A 26,747-nucleotide genomic window follows, 5' to 3' on the forward strand; every position below is an offset into this window, starting at 1 on the left:
GAGTCTAGGACATGTGTCACGTAGCTAGTACGTGCTCAATCATTGTGCTTACATAATGTGCATACTGCATCTGGACCCGATGTACATGGCCGTGGGCGAGGCATATCTTTGCTCAAGAATATCCCATGCACCCTTGGCAGATTTAAAACCAACCATGTAGGGTAGAGCAGATGTGGAAAGAGGTGCTTAAATCCAAAATAGTAGCACTTAATTACATTCAACCAATCATGTTAAAGTCTATTTACTTTTCATTCGTTTATGTTTCCTAAAGTGTACTCTCACTTTTAACTTACCATCACTTTCAACCAATTACATATTTTACTGCACTATATAATTTTGCTTAAATTAAAAAATAAATAAGGCAGCCCGGTGCATGGATGCATCGTATTGTACAAACAAAGAATTTGTTTCCAAGATTTGAAACTTGGTCACTAAGTCGCAATAATGGAACAATCCAACGGTTGAACCAAGGCAGGGCCCAATTGGTAAAGGTGTGGTTCGTAATGTTGTAAATTCAGAAATCCATGATATCTCTGTCTCTAATTAATGGTCTTAGTTACATTAAATGGGCATGTTGTGACTGCATTTTCCTAAGGCTTGACATATGATGTGTCCAATTACTTTTGATTACCTCATTTTATTGTGGAAAAACCCAAGAAAAAATATTTGAATTGTACTCAAAATGAAAGTAAAACAGAGATAAAGAGAAACAAGTACGGATAATACACACAAATTTATGTCGTTTGGCTTATAGCCTACGTCTACGACCAAAGGAGGAATAAAAAATCCACTATCAACTTAGTAATGAAGAAGAAATACAGAGTTGTGCTCTCGTAGAAAAACCCTAAGCCCCAAAAATACACCCAATGTCTCACTCGTCCCTTACAAGACTCAAACTTTGTGTCCAAAAGAGAAAAACCCTGAAATACATAACTCTTCGTATTCAGTTCGGACCTATCAGATAAATATGGGTCGGATACATACCGCCACTGGGGGGGGAATGCACCCCCACACCCGAAATGATGATTTGTGGTGGGCTAGGGTGGCCCAAGCCCTACACATCCACCACAAACCACTATGAAAATTTATCTTCGGGTTTTTCTCAAATTAATTTAATGCAGATTCATGAAACGAGTCGCAACAAAGAATTCAAGGCACAAACATAACATCTGATCTATGTATACATGTTGTGACTGCATTTGCCTATGGCTTGACATATCATGTGTCCAATTATTTTTTGTTACCTCATTTTAATCTAAGTATGCATGCTATGACTGCATTTGCCTACGGATTGATGTCCAATTATTTTTGGTTAACTCATTTTAATCAGGCACAGAGATAATGGAGGGCTTCTGAATTTACAACATTACAAACCACACCTTTACGAATTCACATCAGTGCCCCCCGGAGCACACCCCACAGCACATCCCAACCGTGTACTGGGAATCTCCAAATGATAAGATAGATGTTCCTGATGCACACTGAGATGTGCATGTGTGGAGAGATGTTCCTAATGCACACTGAGATGTGCATGTGTGGCGCACTCTGGGGGGTGCCATGTGAACTCCACCTTTACCAGTTAGGCTCCAGTGCATTAATTCAGACCATTATAATGTCACTGCATCTATGCTGAACAAAATGCTTTTATTGATGATTTAATGCAAAAGTTCTATCTTTATTCACTTTCTTCTACAATCACCAATTATAGGAAGATAAAGAAATGCATCCTTCAGACTGAAAACAGTGCCAAGGCAAACAAGATAAGAGGGCCAGAGAACAGCTACTCTACATTTTAGCTGATATGCTGCATAATCAGAGTTAACAACCCAATAATATCTAGATAATTGAAAACTTTTAACATTTCCCTCCTGTCAAACTTTGATAGATCTTATCAATTTCTACCTGCACAATATTATGAGATGAGTTTTTTAATACTACAGTATTAGAATAAAGAATAAGAATACTGAAAAGAAAGACTATGATTTATTCACCTGGTAGTGTTTAACCAGTTTGTCTCTTATTTTTTTCAGTGTAGGAGTCACCAAATCCTTTTGCAATTCAAATGGCACGGAATCCAGAATAACTCCTTTGATATACTCAAAACCTCGGAGCTGGTTTTGAAGTGAAGCAGAAATAAAGTCATTCAAATGAAATAAATATTCTCACAGAAAAATATTTTGGTATTTCATTCAATACTGTACAAAAAAAGTTGAAATCTGTGGAAACATCCATATAGATCTGATGCTACTCTATTTATTTTGTCTTGAATAGGAAATAAGAAAGCAATCTCATGCCTAGCACCATTACCATTTTAATCATTCCAACCACCTGTATCAAATTTGAACTCACACAGGATATTCCCAGGGAGGTTCTCTTTTGCATGGGTTATGCTGGTGAATTTGTTATTTCTTGATGGGCACTAACTAAGCTGAACGTGGCAATAGAAATGGGAGATGAACTACTTCAATATTCTAGATGTTTAGGAACAGTGAGATTCCAAGGTAATACCAAAAAGTTAAAAAGTAAAGCTATTATGGCCTATCCTACCCCTTTCCAGTTGGATAAGTCGACTCCGAATGTTCTGAGACAGAACCTGAACTCCAAAATTATGGAAGGAATACGCATGCAAAGGAGAAAAGCTAAAACATAAGATAAAATGACCATAATGCTTGTTAGCGTAGGGGTATTTATGTCTTTATACCTTCATTGATGTTGCTGATCTGTAATGTTGTGTTGAAATATGTGCTCTTAACTTAAGTAAGGGCACATAGGTCTTTTCATTTATGTTTTAATAATAATATAAATACTTACTGGCCGAATGGGAGAAGTCAAGTTGACTCTTTCAGTTCGAACCAGAATTCTCTCTTTCCTCTTTCTCTCTTTCTCTCTTTCTCTATCACTCTTTCTTCTTCTACATAACTGAACTCAGGCAGGCCGAACTCTAAGGCAGACCTGAATTCTAACATGTATCAGAGCAGGTTAAATCTGCCTAGATTTCTGCTTGCCTAGGGTTCATTCTCTGCGCACCCTATCTAGGGTTTTCCTCTTTTTTTTCTGTGTTCGATTGGAGATAAGGGAAAGGGCTGAAAATGAGTGACCGCCCTCTTCCCTTGGGGGTCTATGCCTCCAATCAGGTCGTATGTGGTCGGTTGCTGTGATTTCTGAGATCGCCCTCTCCTAGTAGAGGAAGAATAGAGGGCCGAACCATGTGTGGCTGTTGTGTGTGAAGCGGCTGTTGTGTGTGGACTGCTCTCCTGCTCGCATGGGTGTTACTTCAGCGATAAGGTAAGAGATTTCAGTTCTTGATATCAGTTATGGATTAAATAGGAGGTGTGTTTCAGATCATTTGCTAGTGTTTCGGCCAGTAAGCGCTAGGGTTTATGCTGGTTTCTTTATGCATGTTGAAGGAAGAGATATGATCATATAGTGGTGAGATTTCAGGTAGTTGTAGGAGCAGGGTTTGTGGTGTAAAGAGCACACATACCAGCAACAATTAGTGCTGCAATCAGTGTGACAGGTGTGACCTAGTGGTGTGTAGTGTGCAGATTTCAGTGATAATAGAACTCAGCAAGTGTGCAGAATTGGTGATAACATAATGGGAGACAGTAATGATTATAAACCCAGTGTGATGGTGCCTACAGACTACCTGAATGTTCAGATGACCTCCATTAAGTTAAATGGAGAGAATTATGTGCCTTAGGCTAAATCTATTGAAGTCTTTCTAAAGGCAAAGAAGAAGGTAAAACATATCAGAGAGGAGAAACCCTCCTCTGACTCTCACGAGTATGAAGATTGGGAGCAAGAGGGCGCTCAGATCATCACATGGTTGTGGAACAGTATGGAACCCAGGATTAGTGTGAACTTCATGTTCCTTGATATTGCCAAAGACGTGTGGGACCATGCGAAAAAATTGTATTCGGGGCAGGACAATACAACCAGAGTTTATCAGCTTTATCAAGAGTACTTTAATCTGCAACAAGGCAATCAGAGTCTTGAGGAGTACTATGCCAACATGAGGAACATACGTAATGAGTTGAATGTCTATCATCCTCTCACTTCTGATGTCAAGATTCAGCAACAATAGAGAGGGCAACTAGATGTGACTAGATTTTTTGTGGGACTAAAGTCTGAATATGAACCAGTACGGGCTCAGATATTAGGGGGATCAGCTCTTCCGTCCCTAGAAGAGGTATTTGCTCGACTTCGGAGGATTTCTATCGGATCTACTGAGAACTCTAATATCTCAGATAGATCGGCCTTTGCTGCATCGAGAGGTCGTGGTGGTAGAGGTGGAGCTCGGGGAGCTCAGTCTGGCCATGGTGTTGGTAGTGGTTTTGCATATGGCCGAAGTGGCAATGGTGGGTCACCTTATAATCGTGGTGGTGGTCGTACTGGGAGCAGAGATTCAGGGGGAGCCCATGGTAGAGGACGTAGCTCAGGCCCGAGGAAGTGCACTCATTGTGGTATGGATGGACATACCATCAACTATTGTTATGATTTACATGGTCCTCCCTCAACCTGGGCCAATCATGCCGCAACCGGTGACTCAAGTTCCAGCTTTAAACAGGAGAATCATTCGTTTGACCAGTTGCCTCCTACATCCACAGATGGTCCCATGAAGGAGATGGTGAGTGTTCCCCGTGATGAATATAAGGGGTTTATCCAATCACAGCAGAACACGACAACTTTTGCTCACTCAGGTATGGCTTGTTTGGCATCTACACCCAATCCCTGGATCATTGACTCTGGAGCCTCCGATCACATGACTAGAACTCCAGGTGTGTTTTCCTCCTTATCTCATTGCTCAACATCACAATCTGTCACCCTTGCTAATGGTTCCACATCCTCAATTTGTGGTGTTGGTAATGTTGACCTAGATCCTGTATCCCTCTCATCAATTCTGTATGTTCCTAAATTGCCTTTTAACCTTATGTCTATTAGTAAGCTTACCAAATCACTTAACTGCTCCATTACCTTTTATCCTTCTATGTGTGTCTTTCAGGATCTCAAGACGGGGATGAAGATTGGTGGAGGGCATGAAGCAGGTGGACTGTATTATCTTGACAGTGGTGGTGGTAGAACTTCAACAGCTCTCCAGTCATCTCTTTCTCCTCTCTAGTGGCACTGTCGATTTGGTCATCCGTCGCTCAAAGTCTTGAAGTCCTTGGTTCCGTCCTTGAGTCAGCTTTCTGTTTTAGATTGTGAGTCGTGTCAATTTAGGAAACACCATCGTGTTCCCTTTAGTTCTAGGGTTGATAACCGTGTGTCGAGTCCTTTTTCTTTAGTTCATTCAGATGTTTGGGGTCCTTATAAAGTAATGTCATATAATGGATACAGATATTTTGTCATTTTTGTGGATGATTTTTCAAGGATGACGTGGCTCTATTTAATGAAAGAAAGAAGTGAATTGTTTACCATTTTCCAAAAATTTTATGCTGAAATTCGTAACCAATTTGGTACCCACATCGAAGTTTTTCGTTTTGATAATGGTCGCGAATATTTATCCTCATCATTTCAGGAATACTTGGACCAACATGGCATTATACATCAGGCCTCGTGTACCTACACCCCACAACAAAACGGGGTGGCTGAGAGAAAGAATCGCCATCTCCTTGAAACAACAAGATCCCTAATGCATCACATGCATGTTCCCAAACCTTTTTGGAGTGATGTAGTGCTTACCTCTTGTTTTCTGATTAATCGGATGCCCACGTTCATCCTTGATGGTTAGTCTCCGTTTCAGGTCTTGTTTCCCTCTTTGTCTCCGTTCCCTCTTACGCCGAGAGTTTTTGGGTGTGTCTGTTTTGTCCATCATCTGGGTCCTGGGAACGACAAGTTTGATGCCCGTTCTCTCAAGTGCATCTTCCTTGGCTATTCTCGGACCCAAAAAGGGTATAGGTGTTACCATCCTGGTTCTCGACGGTCCTTTGTGTGTGCTGATGTCAGTTTCTTTGAGTCTACTCCGTTCTTTTTGGGGTCTGGTGATGCTTCTTCCTCCTCATCACCTCCTCCCCTTCCACTTCCCGTTGTCGATCCTCAGTTTGTTCCAGTTGTGACCAAATCCTTGCCTCCGATGCCACCACCTGTTGAATGCCCACCTATCCGTCATGTGTATACACATCGCCCACGTGCACCGGATACTACTCCTCCGGCTACATCTCCATCGACGGATCCGGCACCAGAACCCGACTTGGCATCTGAGATTGATCTACCGATTGCTTTGCGGAAAGGTAAACGTACTTGCACCCTTCATCCCATTTCTAATTATGTTTCTCTTACTCACCTTTCCGCTTCCCATCGCCAGTTTGTTACCCTGTTATCATCAGTTATTGTTCCTAAAGATGTCCAGGAAGCCCTTGCCTCTCCAGGGTGGTGCCGTGCCATGGAAGAAGAACTCTCAGCCCTTCATCATAGTCATACTTGGGACCTCGCTGCTCTTCTTCCTAGGAAGCAAGCTGTTGGTTGTAAGTGGGTTTATACGGTTAAGTACCTGCCTGATGGTAGTGTTGAACGCCTGAAAGCGCGATTAGTTGCAAAAGGGTACTCCCAAACCTATGGCATTGACTACATAGAGACCTTCTCACCGGTTGCTAAGATAGGGTCAGTTCGTGTTGTGATCTCTCTTGCAGCCATGTATGAGTGGCCACTATATCAGCTTGATATCAAGAATGCCTTTTTGCATGGTAGACTTACTCGATGAGGTCTACATGGAGCAACCTCCAAGGTTTGTTGCTCAGGGGGAGGATGGTAAGGTGTGCAGACTAAGGAAGGCTATATATGGGCTTAAACAGTCTCCTCGAGCATGGTTTGGTAGGTTCAGTGAGGTGGTAAAGAAGTTTGGCATGAAACAGTGCAAGGTTGACCATTCTGTATTTAGTCATAACTCTCTGGGAGAAAAAATACTGTTGGTGGTGTATGTAGATGATATTGTTATTACTGGGAATGATAACATTGGTATTGATAGGCTGAAGACTTATCTGTAGGATCACTTTCAGACAAAGGACTGGGTAAACTAAAGTACTTCTTGGGGATAGAGGTAGCAAGATCCAAGTATGGGATTAACCTGTGCCAGAGGAAGTATGTGCTTGATTTGCTGGAATAAACAGGCTTGTTGGGTGCCAAACCAGCTGAAACACTCATGGATACAAATACCAAGCTAAGTAGTGATATGGGTGAAGTGTTTGAAGACCCTGGCAGATACCGACGACTTGTGGGCAAACTGAACTACCTAACCATTACTAGACCAGACATCTCATTTGCAGTTAGTGTGGTAAGCCAGTTCATGCAAAAACCTCTGACTCCTCACTGGAATGCGGTTCTGAGAATTGTGAAGTATCTAAAAGGGGCCCCGGGTTGCGGTCTGATATACAAGAGTGGGGGAAAACTTGAAATAGAAGGGTATTCTGATGCTGATTGGGCCGATTCTATGTCTGATAGGCGGTCTACTACAGGCTATTGCACGTTTCTAGGAGGTAACCTGGTGACATGGAAAAGCAAGAAGCAGTGCAAAATCAGAATATAGGGCTATGGCGCATACCGCTTGTGAATTAGTGTGGCTAAGGAACCTTCTACAGGAAGTAGGGTACAACATTAACACTCCAATGAAGCTCTATTGTGATAATCAGGTTATAGTTCATATCTCCTCTAATCCAATGTTTCATGAAAGAACCAAGCACATTGAGGTTGACTCTCACTTTGTGAGGGAGAAGGTGCTGAATGGAGAGCTAGACACTACACATGTTAATACAGGAAATCAGTGGGCTGACTTATTTACAAAAGGCTTGAGTCAGGGAAGAGTGGACTACATATGTAACAAGCTGGGAGTATATGATATATACTCACCAGCTTGAGGGGGAGTGTTAGCGTAGGGGTATTTCTGTCTTTATACCTTGATTGATGTTGCTGATCTGTAATGTTGTGTTGAAATATGTGCTCTTAACTTAAGTAAGGGCACATAGGTCTTTTCAGTTATGTTTTAATAATAATATAAATACTTACTGGCCGAATGGGAGAAGTCAAGTTGACTCTTTCAGTTCGAACCAGAATTCTCTCTTCTCTCTTTCTCTCTTTCTTTCTCTATCACTCTTTCTTCTTCTACATAACTGAACTCAGTCAGGCCGAACTCTAAGGCAGACCCGAATTCTAACAATGCTAAAGAAGCACAAGTAGTGAAATAACAGGAAATTAACCATAGAGTAAAAAGCAGATACATGCACCCAGTTCAACTTATAAATATACAAAGTATTACCTTGTTTTTCTCTGCTACAGACTTTAGCTCTAGGAGAACATAGTTCCGCAGATGATCAAGTGAACATAATTCAGAGAAGGAACCTTTTTGACCATTTAATTCTGCCCACTTCCTGGTATTGTCTTCATGTGGTATGACAACTGCTACTAGCATCGACTTGTAGCTATTTCCATACACCCATATCTTAAATAATAAGATCAAGAAGCTACTTTTTAGGAACGTTAATCTTGGTTGAAGACCTGGCCAGAAGAGATTTTTTCAAGCAGTAAATTAAAAATTTAAGAAAAGCACTCACATCTGCAACAATAGGGGCAAAAGCATAGACTTTCTCCAAATATTCAACTGCAACATACTCCCCTTGAGAGAGTTTGAAAATATTCTTTTTTCTATCAATAATCTTTAGACCTCCACTAGGCAGCAGTTCACCTATATCTCCTGAGAGGCATAGAGGAGAATTAAATTTGAAATGAAACCATAAATCTTCTGTTTAAAAACCAGCACCTTAGAAGAAATAATGATCTCAACCTGTATGAAACCACCCATCTCTGATTGATTCCCTTGTCAGTTCAGGATTTTTATAGTATCCAGAAAATATTGTTTTCCCTCTTACACATATCTCACCACGTGGAGGATTCCCAAGTGGATTGTAGCCCATCTCTGGAACTTCCTCGAGGCGTAAGTCACAGTATACAGACGGAATGCCAACACTGCCAAACATTGGCATTACATCTGGAAAGCCCATTGTTGCCAACCCGCATGTCTCTGTTAATCCTGAACAAGCCACAAAATACTGGATGAAATTCCCAAGCAATTCAAAGTATGACCTATGTGCTGGACAAGATTCTCTCATAATTTCAGCTTGGTGTTTTGGTAAAAATTAAAAGACATACAAATTAGTGAAGAAACTTAAAGCATGGATGAGTCATAACCTCTCCTGGTGACTTAATTTTGCATGTCATACACTTACAAATACCTAAAGGTATTAAAGAAGCATATCCCTCAAGACAAACATATAATACAGTCCAAGCAAAAACAAGGGTGGCTCATAATAACACCAAGCAAAAAGTGCATACCTACTCATGCAGGATATGTTTTAATATAGATGGTGAAATTGCTCCGGACAAGTACAAATCCTCAAAAAACATGGATATTCAAGAAAGATGCAAGAAATAACTTCAAATTGTTGAAATCAGTCAAAAAGAGCCAAATGATAATGACATATTGGCCAACAGTTACAATAGAGAATTTTCCACATTAAAGTGAACCAAAGTCTCTCTTAATGTTGATTTATAATGCAGTCTGCCAGTCTCTCTCAGCTCAGGCAACCACATAATCCTTAGTTAAGTACCATATGAATTATTTATTCACCACTTTAGTAATTGATAATGAAAACAATGATGATGATGATCAAGATTTTATACCATAGCCTTGGGTGAAAAAAGCACAGCTAGTAACCCGTAAAAATTCTTCTACTTCAGAGTTCAATGGGGCACCACCGGATATAATTAATCGAACCCGACCACCTAGCCCAGCTTTAACCTACAATCACAACAAAGTTAAATTATATAGACAGAGAAGTAATTGCATAGAGCCAGATGTGAAATCATGGAAGGTAAGGATATTTTATAGGGAAATATTAAAAGCCAGTGTATCGCCTTATTGAAGTGTCACGTGTTTGAAGACATCGATTTATTAGCTTTGGATCCTACAACTATCTTGATAATTGTAACCAAAATATTTCCTTCTATCATCAAGACAGTTCAAATACTGTGGATTGCAGTACTCATAAGAATCCAGAACTACTAGATGATAAAGTAACTAATAATATGCAATTTCCAGAATTAATTTTAATTTTGCAAATATAAGAACAAGCACAAAAGGATGACATATAGCACCTTCCTAAATGCTAGTAAGTCTGCCAGTGGTGAAGCATTTTTCTGTTTGTACCCTAAACTCATCCAAGCAAGTTTGCTGTATTGCAATAAAAAACACAACAGTATCAATATTATACTAGTTTTATATAATTATGGAAATCCTGCTATTTCTGAATAAGAAACAAAACTAGGTGAATTAACTTACTATTTGTAGAGAATGTCAAATATTTTCCTCTTTACTGGACTAAGTTCTTCTATTGTCTTCATTGCACCTGAAATCAAGATGCATCTGACTCATTATGAATCTAAATAACTCAAAATAAAACTACAGAGAATATTCTAAAAGATGCAAAATAAAAAGAATTCCTTGCCTTCACGCACTCTCTCAAAAACTCGAGGAACACCAGCAAAAAATGTGGGCTTCAACTCCATCAGGTCATCCTTCAAGGCATTGATATCCTTCAAATAATAGATGAGATCAACAAAATTCTTTTAATTGAAAGAGTCTTTTGACTTGAAAGAAAAAGACTTGTGTATAGTTGTGGAATGAAAAAGAAACTTGAGGGTTTTGAAGTTCAAACATGAATTTATAAGTTCCAAGCAGTATACCCCATGATAGTAGCCAACAGAAGCACCCCTATGGAAGAAATATTCCTCAATCATGCGATCCAAGATATGAGCAAGAGGAAGGAAAGAAAGATAGACATCGTTCACAGTCATCTATCAGTAGAAAAACTCACAAAACGTCAGGGAAACACAATATAAAAAGAAATCTGAAGCTGAAGTACCTGACCATCAGTATACTATAGAAACCTACAAGTACATCAAAATCTACCATTTCTTGACACTCACATAAAATATCCAACTTCAGAAGATCTAAAGTAGATGTTCCATTACAGAAGTGTCAGCATATGTGTGTAATGTGAATACAAAGTCATGTTCAACACAACCAACTTACAAGAATTGTAATGTAACGTTGCATAAGAACAATGCTTCAATAGAATATTGGCAGAAGAATTAAGAACTTAACCATCATTGAAAGTGTGCCAACCAAAACATCCAAGTAAAATTTGACTTAGTACAATCATATCCGTCCAACCAATAACAAACTTATTGATCGTGATGAAACAAGAAAATAAATAATAAACATAGTTGAAAGGTAATTGGTGAGGTCAATAATCTTGAAGAGTTAGGACTGTTAAATCAGGAAGTACTCTTGTTATGTGGAACTCCCCATATCAGATTTCATCAAATCCAAGTAACATGCATCCTATTTTTTCCAAGGTTACTGCTGTTGTGTTAGCAGCTAAATACCAGACTTCCACCATGGACCATATATTTAGTCTGAAGATTTAAAATAAATGAGTTGTTACTTGAAAACTATTAATCATAATGACCATACCAAGAGATAGTGGATAAATCTATGAAACAATTATATGGTAGATAGACAATTCTATCATATATGTTTTAGCATGTTTACCTTGTCTTCAAATTGTTCCAGGAATAGATCGACTCCTTTCACATTTGCTGCAATGCTTTCATGTGTTAAAATAACACCTTTTGGATCCCCACTGGTCCCACTTGTGTACATTATTGTACATATACTGAAAGGCTGAGGTGGTGAAAGTTCAACCGGATTTTCTTTTCCCTGATTAACAACAGGTATGCAACATAAAGTTAAACAAAGTAGAGAAAAGACTCAAAGAATAATACCATAAACAGAAAATGTCAATGCCCCAAGTGCATGCAACAGTATGAAAGTATAAGATCCCAGAGAAGTACAATCTAACACCAAAAAAAAACTAATTATCCAATTAATAGAAGACAAATTAATTATTTGAATAAATTACACCTTCACCCCAATATACTCACACAACCATATATACAAGAACTTAAAATTTTGGTTTCCAGATAATATCTTTTAGTAACTTTTTGACATTCTGAACGAAACAAGAGAAAAGATATCATATATTTTCCCATTTGTATCTTCTAATTTTTGTTTCATCTCTATTATGCATATAATTGCTATTATTTCTCTTATCCTTACCCATATTTGTACAATTCTTTCCTGATTCATTTAAATATACAAGTATACCAAATTCCAGCTCTGCTTCATTTCAATGGGAGTTTAAATTGGAAAGAAATGGCAAGCTTTCAAAATTTTAAATTAAATTTAAACCGTGCATACATGCATATAGGCATATATACATGGGGCAGCTTTACTAGTATGGTGATTCAGGTTATAATGGCCCAAGAGACTACCTTGTGGCAACTTATTTTAGATAACTTTATTCTCTCATCATGAATCATGGGGAAAATAGCCAAAATACCTTTCCATGTATTCAAAATAATAATATATTTAAAGGAATTTTTTAAGTTAAAAAATAGAAAATTTGAATAGTCATTAAGGGAAGCATTATTGTACAAGGTGGTGTATGGGACTGATGTGAACAGGAATGAAGATATCACCAATTCAGCTCGTTCATTATCTTATGGACAGTCTAGTCAGCTACAGCCTACAAGATCCTTTTACACAGCAGAAATAGGTAGGAGTGTGTAGGGAAGTTCTTTACTCGATCCAATAAGGAAACCTTTTCACACAAGCACGCGTGTGCGTGTGCGCGCACGCGCACACACACACACACGTATATATATAGACAGAGAGAGAGAGAGAGAGCATTTTATGAACACCTATGTTAAAAAGTATTTGAAACCTCAAGAAGGACCATATGTAGGCATGGTCTTCTATGACTAAAGGCAAGTAAAATGGGGACATGTAATTGATCAGAATACCATAGAATACAACTATTGGGACAATAAATTAACTTTCTACATAAAAACCATAAATCACAGAAAGACATGAATAAAGATACCCTCTTCACCTTCTGACAGATATTGCTCTACCAGTTCTTCCTGTGGGCATTTGTACAAACTGTATGATAGTTCATTTCTCAGATACCCCTTCAATTTTTATATGTTTAGAGGAGATACTATGTAGAATGAAAACATGATTTGTCACTTACATTAGAGACTAAGGAAAAAAATAAGGTCATTTCTCAATGTTGGCCCAAGATATCTGGGGTCTTGGGAGGGGTGGACTCTGTAATGAATAGGGACCTAACCATTGGAATTTTTTACACACAGTGTCTGATCTCAGACTTGGATCTGTAATCTCACGCTTGCCAGCCCCGACTTTACCATTACATTCTCCATTATACTAATACGAAACATCATTCCATAATTTGGTTTACTAAATACTAAAATACAGTTGAAAAGCTAACCATCTGAAGGAACTCATTCCAGGAGTATGGTTTCTTTCCAGTGTTGACGAGATCATCTTTCACTTCACTTGTGAATGAAGAAAAGCAGATTATTGCTGTAGCCACAAGAAGAAACTACGAAATGTCATACAAACCAATTCCATCAGTTGCACCAAAAAAAAAGATTTTCCCCTAGTCAGAAAAATGCTCACATTTGAGCTGTTGAGCAGATTTGCAATCAGGGCTCAGAAGCTGCAAATAAAAGTTGACATCACCCATTAATATGAGGCAGCTTGTAAAAGAAAACTATACTTGTGTAAAGAACTAAAGATAAAGAAGTTGCTCACTTCTTTCACTTTCTTATCTTGGACAAAAACAAAATCTATCTCTGCATGCTCTATAATGAAATTAACAGCCCCTGGGCCTGCATAGATAAGAGATCATAGAGGATTTAAATAAATCACCTGAAATATCTTAGAAAGAATGACATTTAAAAATGAAACATGGAAAAAAGCAGCAAAGCAAGAGGAAATCTAGAACATCCACAAGTAAACCTAAGCATGGTCCATCATCATCCTATCGATAAGCATGTAATACACCCAGGGGGGGCCAACCAATCTAAAAGATTCTTTCTAGAATGTCTCCAATGCCATATTCCAACCCAATAAGACAATATTAGTTGTATAATCTCTACTGCTTTCTTTTAGACAACCATAAACTAGAAATGGTGAATGTTGAGCAGGAGACCAAGAAGAAGAAGAAGAAGAAGAAAAGAAAGAAGAAGAAGAAGGAGAAGAGGAAGAAGAATAAGAGGCAGCTGAGTTAAGGCCTCAATCAAAAAACATAGCTTCAGTCAAGTGAAGCTTTCTATTTATATTGTTCTGGCCATACATACCAATGTGACTACATAATTACGAAAATACCCCTGCAGGTACTAAGACTGTGTACAGTACATATAATACACCTGTTAACACTCCCCCTCAAGTTGGGGCATAGATATCAATCATGCCCAACTTGTCACAGAGACCTTGATGTCTGGAGTGGTTTATCCCTGTTGTAAATAAGTCTGCCAGTTGGTCTTCAGAGCTGATGTATGGAGTGCATACTTCACCTGTGATGATTTTCTCTCTGATAAAATGCTTGTCCACTTCAATGTGCTTTGTTCTATCATGTAGTACCGGGTTGGCAGCGATACTGATAGCAGCCTTGTTGTCACAGAGTAGAGTCATGGGTTTACCAACTGGAAACCCCAACTCTCCCAATAGATTATTTATCCACATACCTTCGGCTACTCCGTGTGCCATTGCACGGTACTCAGCTTCAACACTGGATTTAGCTACCACGGTTTGCTTCTTACGCCTCCAAGTAACAAGGTTCCCTCCTACAAAGGTGCAGTAACCACTAGTAGACCTTCTGTCACTTTGAGATCCAGCCCAATCCGCATCTGTGTAAATCTCAACCCTCAAGTGTCCATGTTTCTGGAATAATAAACCAGCACCCGGGAACTTCTTAAGATACCGTAGAACTCTCTCCGCGGCTTCAAGATGGGGTGGCCTAGGTGCATGCATGAACTGACTGAGGACACCAACAGCATATGCTATGTCTGGACGAGTCATAGAGAGATACAACAGTCTCCCTACAAGCCTCTGAAATTGCTTCACATCCTTAAGTGTTTCACCTTGGCTGTCACTTAACTTAGGTTGGGGTCAATAGGAGAGTCAGCTGGTTTAACCCCAATCTTTCCAGTGTCCTTAAGCAAATCTAGGACATATTTCCTTTGGGAAATGAAGATACCCCTTTTTGATCGGGCAACCTCAATCCCAAGGAAGTATTTGGTGGGTCTTAGATATTTCACTTCGAATTGAGTAGCAAGGAAGCCCTTCAAACTTTGAACTTCATCCTTCCAGTCACCAGTAACAATTATGTCATCCACATATACTATTAGGGCAACCATCTTACCTTCTACTCTTTTTACAAACAGTGTGTGATCTGACTAACATTGCATGTATCCCCTCTGCTGTACTGCAGTATGAAATCTGCTAAACCAAGCTCTTGGTGATTGCTTCAGCCCATATAAAGACTTCTTCAACTTGCACACCTTTTGTTCACTTCCTTGAGCCAAAAAACCGGGGGGTTGAACCATATAAACTTCCTCTTCAAGGTCACCATTCAAGAAGGCGTTCTTGATGTCGAGCTGATGTATATCCCAATTCAAATCGGCAGCGAGAGAAAAAAGGACTCTAATAGAGTTCAATTTGGCTACAGGGGCAAAGGTTTCTGCATAATCAACCCCATAGACTTGAGTAAAACCCTTTGCCACCAAACGAGCTTTATACCTCTCCACGGTTCCATCAGCCCCATGCTTAACAGTGAACACCCATTTACATCCAACTGGATCCTTTCCCTTAGGGAGATCAACGAGTTCCCACGTGCCATTCTTATGAAGAGCATCAATTTCTTCCTTCATGGCATTTGTCCATTCTGGTACTAAGAGTGCTTCTGCCACATTCTTGGGAATAGGGAAGCTGTCAATGGAGGTAAGAAAGGCACGGAATGAAGGTGAGATGTTCTCATAGGAAACAAAGTTGGAAATGGGGTGTTTAGTGGTGCACGACCTAACACCTTTCCTGTGGGCAATGGGAAGGTCAAGATCATTAGCAACAGGGAGGTTGGGAGTCAAGTTACCTGAATGAGTATGATCTTCCCCCAAGGAATTTGATGGCATTTGAAGCACGGCTTCTAAATTCTCCACAGCTCTTGAATCTGGTTGGCCTTTACGACGACGAGAAAAAACACGGAAAGGAGGATCGAAGGGAGAAGGGGGAGAAGGAGAAGGAGTAGGCAGAGGAGGAAGTTGAACCAATTTCTCCTCATACCTACACTCCCCCTAAGGAGAAACAGGAAAGAAGGGTTCATCCTCAAAGAAGGTAACATCCATGGAGACAAAGAATTTCCGAGAAACAGGATCAAAGCAACGATACCCTTTCTGAGAGAATGAGTAGCCAAGAAGTACGCACGGGATAGCACGAGAGTCCAATTTCCCTTGGGTGGGAGATAGGTTTTGGACAAAACACCGACAACCAAAAACACGAGGAGGGATAGAGAGAAGAGGGGCTTTAGGGAAGAGAAGCTGATGTGGGGCTTTGTACTCTAACCAACAGGAGGGCATTCGGTTAATGAGGTATGTAGAACAAAGAACAGCCTCAAGCCAAAAACGTTTGGGAACATTCATGTGTAGTAGTAAACCCCGTGCCACTTCAAGAAGGTGTCGGTTCTTCCATTCAGCCACACCATTTTGTTGTGGTGTGCGGGCACAAGAGCTCCGGTGAAGTGAGCCATGAGAACCAAAGAACTCCGTGAGGTCACTATGAAAAAATTCTTTTGCATTGTCTGATTGGAATATTTGGATTTCAGTCTGAAATTGGGTGAAGACTATCTGCTGAAAGTCTTGGATAATTTTTGGTACTTCGTCACGGGTTCGCATTGGATATACCCAAGTGTATCTGGAATAATCGTCAATGAAGGTAATGAAGTACTTGTAGCCACTCTCAGAAGGTAAAGTAATAGGGCCCCACACATCAGAATGCACAATGTGAAAAGGAAACTCAGATTTACTATTTCTTTGAAGAAATTGAGTTCTACAATGCTTGCTTAACTGACACATTTGACAAGAAAAATTATAAACAGACACAGACTTACACAGTTCTGGAAAAACAACTTTCAATGACTCAGAAGACAAGTGACCCAAACGACAATGCCATAAATACATTTTACTCTTTCTGAACTGACTCATAGACTCTATAACAAGAAGACCAGTCGTATTCTCCAGCATATAGAGTCCATCAACCGTACGACCCCTACCAATCGTCCTCCCCAAGGCTAGATCCTGAATCACACAATAAGAAGGGAAAAAAGTCACGGAACTGTTTAAGGAATTTGTAACACTACTGACTGAAAACAAATTCATAGGAAATTTTGGAACATGAAGAACATTAGAAAGAGTAAGGCCAAGGGGAAGAGATAGAGTTCCTTGACTAGCTATGAGAGAGTATGATCCATCAGCTAGTCTCACTTTATCTCTTCCGAAAAGAGGGTGATAAGTTTGGAAGAAAGAGGACATACCAGTCATGTGTTTTGACGCTCTAGAATCAATGATCCATGGAGAGTCAAGGTCGTGAGAAGCAACATGGAAAGTTGTGGCAGGATTACCTGATGTGGATGCAAAAGAGGTGGTGGGAGGATCATCCATCTGGCGAATTGTTCTACCATAAAGCTCCAAATGGTCACGGAAGGAGTTGACAATATCCTCCCTTGGGTCGGATCCAGAGTAGTTATGTTAGCCATGTGGTGTTTGAGTCACAGTGGAGGTGGAGGGCTGATTCTCCTGAGTAACCATATTGGCCATGTGGTGTTTCTTGGTACCTTGCTGCCCGGGTCTTCTACTACCATATGAACCTTGCTTCTTAGGTAAATCTTGAGCCCACTTCGGTTTCCCATGGAGGTCCCAACAGGTATCTTTGGTATGCCGGGGCTTCTGACAATTAGTGCACCACAATTTTTCCTCATCTTCTACTTTCTTCTGGAAATCCCCTCTCTTGAAAGAAGGTCCTCCACTAGTAGAGGGACCCCCCTTTGCCACCAACACAATTGCATCCCCTCCGGTGCCGTTCATTAAGTTCCTTCTGCTCTCTTCAGACTAGACAAGAGCATAGACCTCCTGAATTGAAGGAAGATCCTTAGAACTCAGAATTTGTACTTTGATGGGTTCATAGATAGGATTGAGACCATGTAAAAAGGCAAACACCCTTTGCTGTGAGACAAGTTTATTATACAATTTTGCATCTTCCTCACACTTCCACTCAATATTCTGGTAATGGTCCAGTTCCTTCCAAACAGTTGTTAGGTCAGAGTAATAAACTGATAAACTCCTCTCCCCCTGTTTACAAGTAGATGAAGCTGCTTGCAGTTGATAAATTTTGGCATAGTGTCGAAGTTCAGAATATGTGGACTTTGCCTGATCCCAGATCTCATTTGAAGTTTCAGCCCACATGAAGTTCTTCCTTATTTGCGGTTGCATGGAGATCAACAGCCATGACATGACCATACTGTTCTCCTGATCCCATCTATCATGTTCTGCATTTCCAGAGGGTGGTTCTTTGATTCTTCCATTTATGTAGCCTACTTTTCCCCTTGCAGTTATGTGTAGTTTGATCCCCCTTGACCACTCTAGGTAGTTTAACCCGTCAAGAGGAACAACAGCCATAGGGAAGGATAGGTCACTGTTCCCACTCATTCCGTTCAGCATTGTGGAGATTCCGGATGTAGCTGAATCTTCACTACTCATGATTCTCGGTTTAGAAGTACACAAAACCAATGCACAGTCTTACAAAGCTGCAACAGTCCACAACTAGACACTTGCTGATTTTCGGCCTCACAGAGAACCAAGCACAAACACTACAGCAGCAGTACTAGGGTTTATTACCTACACTGTGTAGGAGTCCATAGAACAATATACGAACTGCACATGTAGTGCAACCAGGTCTGAATGACCTACAGTTCACAACTTTGATACAGCTTCTTCAGCAAAAAAAAAAAAAACACACAGTAGGAACAGCAATACAAGTGGTGATTCACCACACCTAATCGGTTGATATCCTCTTTCCAGGGCAGCCGAACAGTCACTTTAAGTTCTAGGGTTCATCAACAGTCCCTTAGGGAGCAGACTAGGGCAACAAACAATCGTGAGGAAGGTGAACAGTCCCTACTCAGATTTTGGGACATTAACAGTCATGCAAGAAGCCATAAACAGAAAAAAACAGTTCAGTACCAGCACCTGATACTGTAGCCGAACCCTTTTTTCTCAGTACCAGCAATAGGCAGCACAGTCATGACTCGAACTTCCCTTCAGCAATAGGCAGCACAGCCTTCCTTCAAACATCTGATATAGTTTTTACAGTCCTCTTAGTCGAAGCAACCTCAGTTACCAGAAAACGTACATGTAGCCAAACCCTTTTTCTGTGTTAGGAAGTTGAACAGTCAGCTTACTTGTAGTAGAGCCCTACTCGGCAGTGGAAATTAACCGCAGAACTAGCCTTGTCTTCAAGCATCAGATCCATAGCTCCTCAGCAGCAGTGGAGAGAGATCTCAGCAACTATAGCTCCTTCGCAGCAGGCCTGGACAGACCTGCTCTGATACCATGTTGAGCAAGAGACCAAGAAGAAGAAGAAGAAAAGAAAGAAGAAGAAGAAAAGGAAGAAGAAGAAGGAGAAGAGGAAGAAGAATAAGAGGCAGCCGAGTTAAGGCCTCAATCAAAAAACATAGCTTCAGTTGAGTGTGAAGCTTTCTATTTATACTGTTTTGGCCGTACATACCAATGTGACTACATAATTACGAAAATATCCCTGCGGGTACTAAGACTTTGTACAGTACATATAATACACCTGTTAACAGTGAACAACCTACCAAGAAGTGGAAATGAAGGATGAATCTAAGTGATTAAAAAGGTGAATAGCCTAGAAGAGACCAACTACTAGAAACGGTCAATCAATAAACTTGGTACACACCAAGGGAGAGACCAACTACTCTAACATATTCTTTCTACAAGGTTTTCAATTCCAAATTACAATCCAATGGAATAATTTTACCAGTCTGATCTCTATTTTCATTTTTTTAGATGAAAACCATGAACAACCTACCAATAAGAAATTAAAAGGGTGAATAGCCTAGAAGAGAATGTCTACACAATGAGAAGTTATAATCATCTAACTCTGTATAGTTCTGTGCAGACTTCAAGTGATGAGGCATCCTGCAGAACAAAAGATCATGGACCAAACTGTAGACAAGTACAAAATAGTCCACGGCCTTATCCAAGGCCCTTTGATTGCACCCACTAAGAATCCAGAACATGGAGTTGGATTTTATGAAGTCCATATGCTTGATTATTGGTCCTATGCCACTTTCTTTTCCTTTGAAGCCCCTATGGCACATGATAGTAACCCAAATTATAGTTGACATTAGAAGCCTATGGTCCATGGGACTTCAGCATGCAACAGATTACACAGGGTCCACCATGCTCAATAGTTGGTGAGGCTCCAGTGTTTGGAACAAGGATTAATATTGAGATTCCACAACCATTGTAGTTAACACAAATACTCTTTTCTTGGAGAAAGCAACAGGAGGAGGTAGGTCTTCATGGATTACTTGCTTTGGATCATAATGTAAAGAGACTGGGCTGAATGGGCCCTAGTATCTTTTGTTAGCTAATGGGCCTATCTTAATGGGCTTGTTATTTCTTTTGCTAGTTCTCTTTATGTTACTGCCTAGCTGGCCGCCCACTTAAGGGTATACTTGTAATTATGTTAAGATTGAAGTTTAGTAAAAGGATTAGAGAAGGCAGGGAAGAACATTCGAACTCTTCTTCTTCTTCCTCCTCTTTTCTCCATCTTCCTTCTCTCTTACTGCTGTTCTCTTCTTTTCTTCCTCTTTTTTTCTAATTTTTCCCAAGTTTACATCAGATTTAGAGGACTGATTTACATCTCATAATAATCACGAAACCTTTCCTTATCTGACCTCTTGGCTTCTCAGAAGAAGATACCCTTGTCTATCCAGCAAGCCGGGCAAAACATTCTGGAGATAAACCTTGTAAAGAAAGTTCATAAATTCTAATTATATGCACATTCTAGCAGAGTCCATTGGAAAAGCACATTGTCCATCCAAAATGTTCTCTTTTTTTTTTTCTTTTCTTGGGCAGAACCTCATCTGTGGATAAAATACCAGTTAATTGGTGGAAATTTTCTGAATGGCTGCACCTTGTGTTCGCGGGCAGTAGAGAAAAAAAAAACTATTGATTCATTGCTAAAGTTGAGTCAGTTTGATGTGTCTATGTGTGATCTTATTCTTTGTAAGTGCACAAATTTATTTGGGACATGGATGAGCATGTGTAAGTTTTTAGGTTGAATGGTTCCTTGAGATGGTATCAGAGCCTATTTTGACCAAGTGGTCTAGTGTTTGATCCCCATTGCCCTCATTATAATTAATTAAATTTCAGCACAAGGTATGGGTGGGCAACTGGGCATGTGCTTGTCCACACTTCATGTCCAATCGGCTTTTGTGTGAGGGGGTGTGTTAAACAATAAACACCTATTCAGGTACCTCACCTAACAGCTTAAGCTTTTAGGTTGAATGGTTCCTTGATATGGTATCAAAGCCTATTTAAACAAATGGTCTAGTGTTTGATCCTCACCGTCCCCATCATAATTAATTAAGTTTCAGCACAGGGCATGGGTGGGCCTGGCTTGTCCATGCTACAAGCCTGATGGACTTTCTTGTGAGGGAGCGTGCTAGAGAATTAAAACTTACTCAAGGACCTCACCTAATGCTAATAGCTTAAGTTTTTAGGTTGAATTATTCAGAGCCTATTTTGAGCAAAGTGGTCTAGTCTTCGATCCCCATTGCCCCCACTATAAATAACTACATTTCAGAACAAGAGATGGATGGACCTGTGCTTGTCTATGCTTTATGCCTGATGGGATTTTGCATGAGGAGGCATGTTAGAGAATAAATACTTATTCAGGTACCTCACCTAACAGCTTAAGATTTTAGGTTGAATGGTTCCTTGAAATGGTATCAGAGCCTATTTAACCAAATGTTCTAGTGTATGATCCTCACCTATTTAACCAAACGGTTCCTTGAGATGGTGTTAGAGCCTATTTAACCAAATGTTCTAGTGTATGCTCTACTGTTCAACCTAAAAGCTTAAGTTGTTAGGTGATATGCCCGGAATAGGTTCTTATTCTCTAACACACCCCCTCACATGAAAGCCCAATGGGCTTGAAGCGTGGACAAGCACAAGCCACCCATACCTTGTGCTGAAACTTAATTAATTATAGTGGGGATGATGAGGATTGAACATTAAGCTGTTAGGTGAGGTCTCTGAACAGGTTTTTATTCTCTAACATTATGTTAGCTTGGAATTGATGGAAGAAGAGAAATCATGAAGATCAAGAACAAACCCGATCTGTGGAAGATTTGGTTAAAATATTAGTCTCTATTCTATTCTATGATTCTATGACCCATCTATCTTTTAGAAGGAACCATTTTCACTGGGACTTGCCCCTTTCATATGCTATGCAATCCACATTGCTTATCAAGAAAAGTCAACAACTGCTCCACCAGGACCAGGGTTGTGCACTTTAACTGTTATTTTTCATTCAAACCATGCATCAATGTCATATGAACCCTATTTTTTCATCTGTCTCGGTCTTTGTACTATCTGAACAGCCTGTTTGAGCTGATTTATCTAAGCTCTAAACCCTCACTAGTAAACCAACAACTTTAGGAACTAATCTCTATCAATTCAAGACCATAAGCCTAGACCAAGCAATAATTTATTTATCTATTTGCTTACTACTAGATCAAATCCATGTTTGGTTTACAAGGTATTCCCACCTTTTTTAGTTTCCAGGACCCCAATAAAGTCTAAAAAGTCAATTTATTGCCTGTGTGATAATCCATCCTAGTGTTTGTAGTTTTACCATACACCAGTTAACCCTGTATGCCCTGTTAATCTTGCACACTTTGCACAGCAGACTCCTACTCCCAATCTTTCTAACAAAATAGGGGAGTTTCTACAATAATTTTGCACCAAACGCCTTGCACATGCATACAAGCCTAAAACATAGGGATTGCAGACATTCAAATGAGACAAACAAGACTCAAACTGGATATAAAACTGGTTTTTCCATTGGTGTTCAACCATTTAACTCTCTCTCAAATAAAAGTACAAAAAAAAAGAAAAATAAGCAAATAGTTCTAGATTATCTTTTAAAGCTACATTATATTAAAACAAGCCTAAAACATTAAATATTATAGCTTATTAGAGATTCTTAACATAAGTATTATGACTGACAACACTGCTTATTAGAGTATATAAAATCACTTCTATAAACAATTAATATAGGATAATATAAAGGGTAAATTGTAACTTCCCCTGGGATTTTGTTCAAATAATCTACTTAGGTTTTCCTAATAACTCATATTGCTTGGACCATGAAACTACAGGGGGGTTGTTAATGGAAGCAAGAATAAAGACATAAATAGTTATTTTACTAAAATGCCTTTAACAAGAAAGTGTTAGTTTTGCTTCCAAAATATGTATCTTTAAATTGATAAAACTACCCTCATTTGCAAAACATTAAATAAGATCTTAACATCTCAATTTTTTATTCTACTTTATTCTTCTCCTTAACCTGTTTTTAAATTTTCATTCCCACCTGAATATTATGGAAGAAAAAAAAAAATTGTACCTTCAAGAAGCTTAATAAGGGCATTTTTGTCCATATAATATACAAAAATATGCCAAAAAAGGGAGAATGAACTTTGAAATGTTTTAAATAGCATGCACCTTCCCCACATTAAAACTTAAGGCTCAGTTTAGAAGGTTGCTCAATTTGAAAAGAGAAATAAAAATATGTACAGTACAAATGCATACAAAAGCATAGATTTGTACTCTACATTTTTGTATTTGTACTCCTTCTAAACTGAGCCTTGGAAGGGGTACAAATACAAATATGTAGAGTGCAAAACCTAGTATTTTGTATCTGTTTGTACTGAACATATTTGTATTTGTACTCTTTTGAAAATGAGCCAAAGGGGTAAGTTGATAAGTACACCAGAGAGAGGTATAAGTAATTTAACCATATAAAAAAAGCTAGTAAAGATGGGTATAATGCAAAACTGAGTGGTGAAACCATGCAGAAAGAATTACCAAGGGTGTCATAAAGAGGCACACAAATTAGACTGTGAGCATTACATGCCTGCACAAGAAACAAACCAATTAGACATGGCATATCCAGAAAAAAAAAACAGATTAATGCATATTAATAAAAAAAATTGTCAACCATACAGACCTCCATTGCCACAACCCATTGAGGACAGTTTGAACCATATATTCCAATCCGGGAACCCTTTCACAAAACAAAATCATTGAATTGACTCTTGAGTATGACCATTAAAGGGTGAGGAAAATCAATTTTCTACCTGGAGGTTCCATCACAAGGGTCTTAGATGATATAAATGCTTACAGGTTCAGCACCAGATGCCCGCAATGCAGAACCAATATTGAAAACCTCTTCATATACTTCCTTATAAGTTTTCCACACATAGGGCCCTAGCTGAAGACCAAATAAATTCATTGAACATTTAGAAAAAAAAAAGCAAAAGAAAAGAACAAAAGAAAAAGAAATGAGCAACATCTCAGGGTTAAATAGTCTGAAGTTTTCTGAAAAACTGTGTAGCTTAAACAGGACTTACCTTCCCATTTTTGTACTCACGCCACCCAAGCATATTATTTCCAGGATATTTCTCTACAGAATTCCTGCAAAATAGGACCATGTTGTTGCTAAATAAACCCACTACAGGAGAATTGTTCATCATTGATCTAAAATCAAAGAATAAAACATAATGATAACAAAGATGCCTTGAAACCACCTTAATAAGGAACGTGGTTCATATAATCCTAAAATTCTCAACAAAAACTTTTTTCTTCCAAATCTGCATTCTAGTTTTCTCAATGTGTCAGCAGTTAATCACTCTCTTAGTGCAAGTAATCAAATATGAAAAAGTCAAACTTTGGTGTGAGTTCTTCAGCTACTTCATCAGTAAGTACTAAGTAGGAATCAGAATACTAGACAGAATGATATATGTGTATCTTTCAATATTACCTGAAAATATCCCATGTATTACTCATGTCATAATCCGGTGGAAAGCCATTCTTGGATAGTAGATTCCTATACACCGGGCCAACTGACGGCATGCCATATCGTCCTTCCCTTCCATTCTCCACCTGAGCAGCAAGAACTGATGGCAAACCATCTTGCCCTAGCTTTACTTTCTTTACCTCCGCTGAAAAAGCCTTCATCATCCTCGATTGCGGACCCTGAACAGCCCAACACCAATACACCACAGCAGGGACCCTTAAGAAAGAAGTAAATAAACAGTGACTACACACAAAAGAAATGAAGAAATAAGAAGAAAAATCAAATAATATAGCCATGATAAAACGTCAATTAAAAGAAATGTTATAAACGAGACGTCCTAAAAACAGTCAAACTTGGGAACTTAGACAGTGATAGCATACAGAAACTGAGAAAAGAACAGATTAAACTCGAAAAGGCAGGGAAATTAAAATAAATATAGTAAATATATGAACTAAGAACACCCCCCCCCCCCTTTGAAACTAGAAGCTTAACTCATCGTGCGTGAGACTAATCGTTTAATAAAAAAAAACAGGGAAGAAATAGTAAACATGGATATATTTGGTTTCACATCAAACACCTCTGAGCAAGACCACTGTTTGAGAAAAGTCCATGGAAACAGGTGGAACTATACGAATTTCTAACAACTCGGACGTAAGTCCGACAACAGACATATCACCATCACTGAAAGTCTGAAACAGCCGTAACTAAGTTACGATTGTCGCAAACAAACGAACAAAAACCAAGTAGCAGAAGACACGAGATCGGATAACCGCTGAAATTACCATTGAAAGACATACGCATAGAGACACAGTATTCACCCCAACGATATCAGAGCGTGAAAATAGGAAGAAGAAGAAAGAAAGAAAATGACTTACAGAAAAGAGCAACCCTGAAGTCATACGATGTGTGCGTTCGGCTACGGCTAGTTGGTTCGAATTTATAGAACGAAGTCGTCGGTAATGTTAATATGGTAGTTGAAACAGGTGACTGAATACTCGTTTCCATTGCTCTTCATTCAAAAGCGATTACAGACGTTAATCCACCCTCAGACGGAGGAGGTAAGTTGCAAATTACAACTGAGCGAGCACGAGCAGAGTTGTCGTTCATCAATAATTCTATAAATAAACTTTCGAATGCCAAAACTCAAAAGAGATAGATACGTATTTATTACACCGTTAAGTCTGGGAGGAAAATAAAAACTCAGAACAAGAGAAAGCATGTAAGTTGCCAACTTACAGGACCGAGCAGAGTGCTCGCGCCATGTCGGTCAATGACCTTAGGTCCATAACTACTGTGAGTTCAGATGTTTGACGATGCTGAAATCTCTCTATCGACTAGCTATTCTTGAATTCATTGACGGGTAAAAACGGTGAATAGAATAAAGAAATCAATCAATGTAGTAATGTACCCATGTTTGCCGGTTTGAGAGTACTTAAATTCACGAACGATGCACTGACTCCGTATCTGCTACCCAAAACAAAGTGCAACCGTGCATTGGGAACATCTCTCCTACGTCAACACGAGAGATGTTCATGATTTGGGGCTGTAATCTCTTCTCGGTAGCCGGTAGTTGTGGACCGGTGCAAACATAATGCTGCGTTTGTTTGCC

General features: G+C 39.3%; 1 protein-coding gene across 9 annotated transcripts; it reads right to left on the reverse strand.

Annotated features, from left to right (window-relative positions):
* Window positions 1–1,627: 1,627 nt before the first annotated feature.
* Window positions 1,628–26,747, reverse strand: LOC148867783 (long chain acyl-CoA synthetase 1-like). Of its 9 annotated transcripts, XM_088981132.1 has the most exons (21): window positions 26,375–26,509; window positions 26,014–26,214; window positions 25,103–25,354; window positions 24,693–24,756; window positions 24,464–24,553; window positions 24,290–24,346; window positions 24,148–24,196; window positions 13,730–13,806; window positions 13,595–13,634; window positions 13,404–13,498; window positions 11,603–11,770; window positions 10,732–10,842; window positions 10,494–10,581; window positions 10,328–10,394; window positions 10,144–10,219; window positions 9,670–9,787; window positions 8,774–9,019; window positions 8,544–8,683; window positions 8,249–8,431; window positions 1,992–2,111; window positions 1,628–1,902 (listed from the first exon to the last, which is right to left on the reverse strand). In XM_088981132.1, exons 3-21 carry the CDS (start codon window positions 25,300–25,302, stop codon window positions 1,855–1,857), a joined length of 2,037 nt encoding a protein of 678 aa, XP_088837258.1. In that variant the 5' UTR covers window positions 25,303–25,354; window positions 26,014–26,214; window positions 26,375–26,509; the 3' UTR covers window positions 1,628–1,854. The 9 variants fall into 9 exon arrangements, with proteins under 9 accessions (XP_088837258.1, XP_088837261.1, XP_088837257.1 ...); XM_088981135.1 differs by lacking the exons at window positions 26,014–26,214; window positions 26,375–26,509 and adding an exon at window positions 26,547–26,747; XM_088981131.1 differs by having other exon boundaries at window positions 26,014–26,465.

Source organism: Nelumbo lutea, chromosome 3 (assembly GCF_056320005.1).
Source record: "Nelumbo lutea isolate HS-2025 chromosome 3, American lotus-T2T, whole genome shotgun sequence".
NCBI lineage: Eukaryota > Viridiplantae > Streptophyta > Magnoliopsida > Proteales > Nelumbonaceae > Nelumbo > Nelumbo lutea.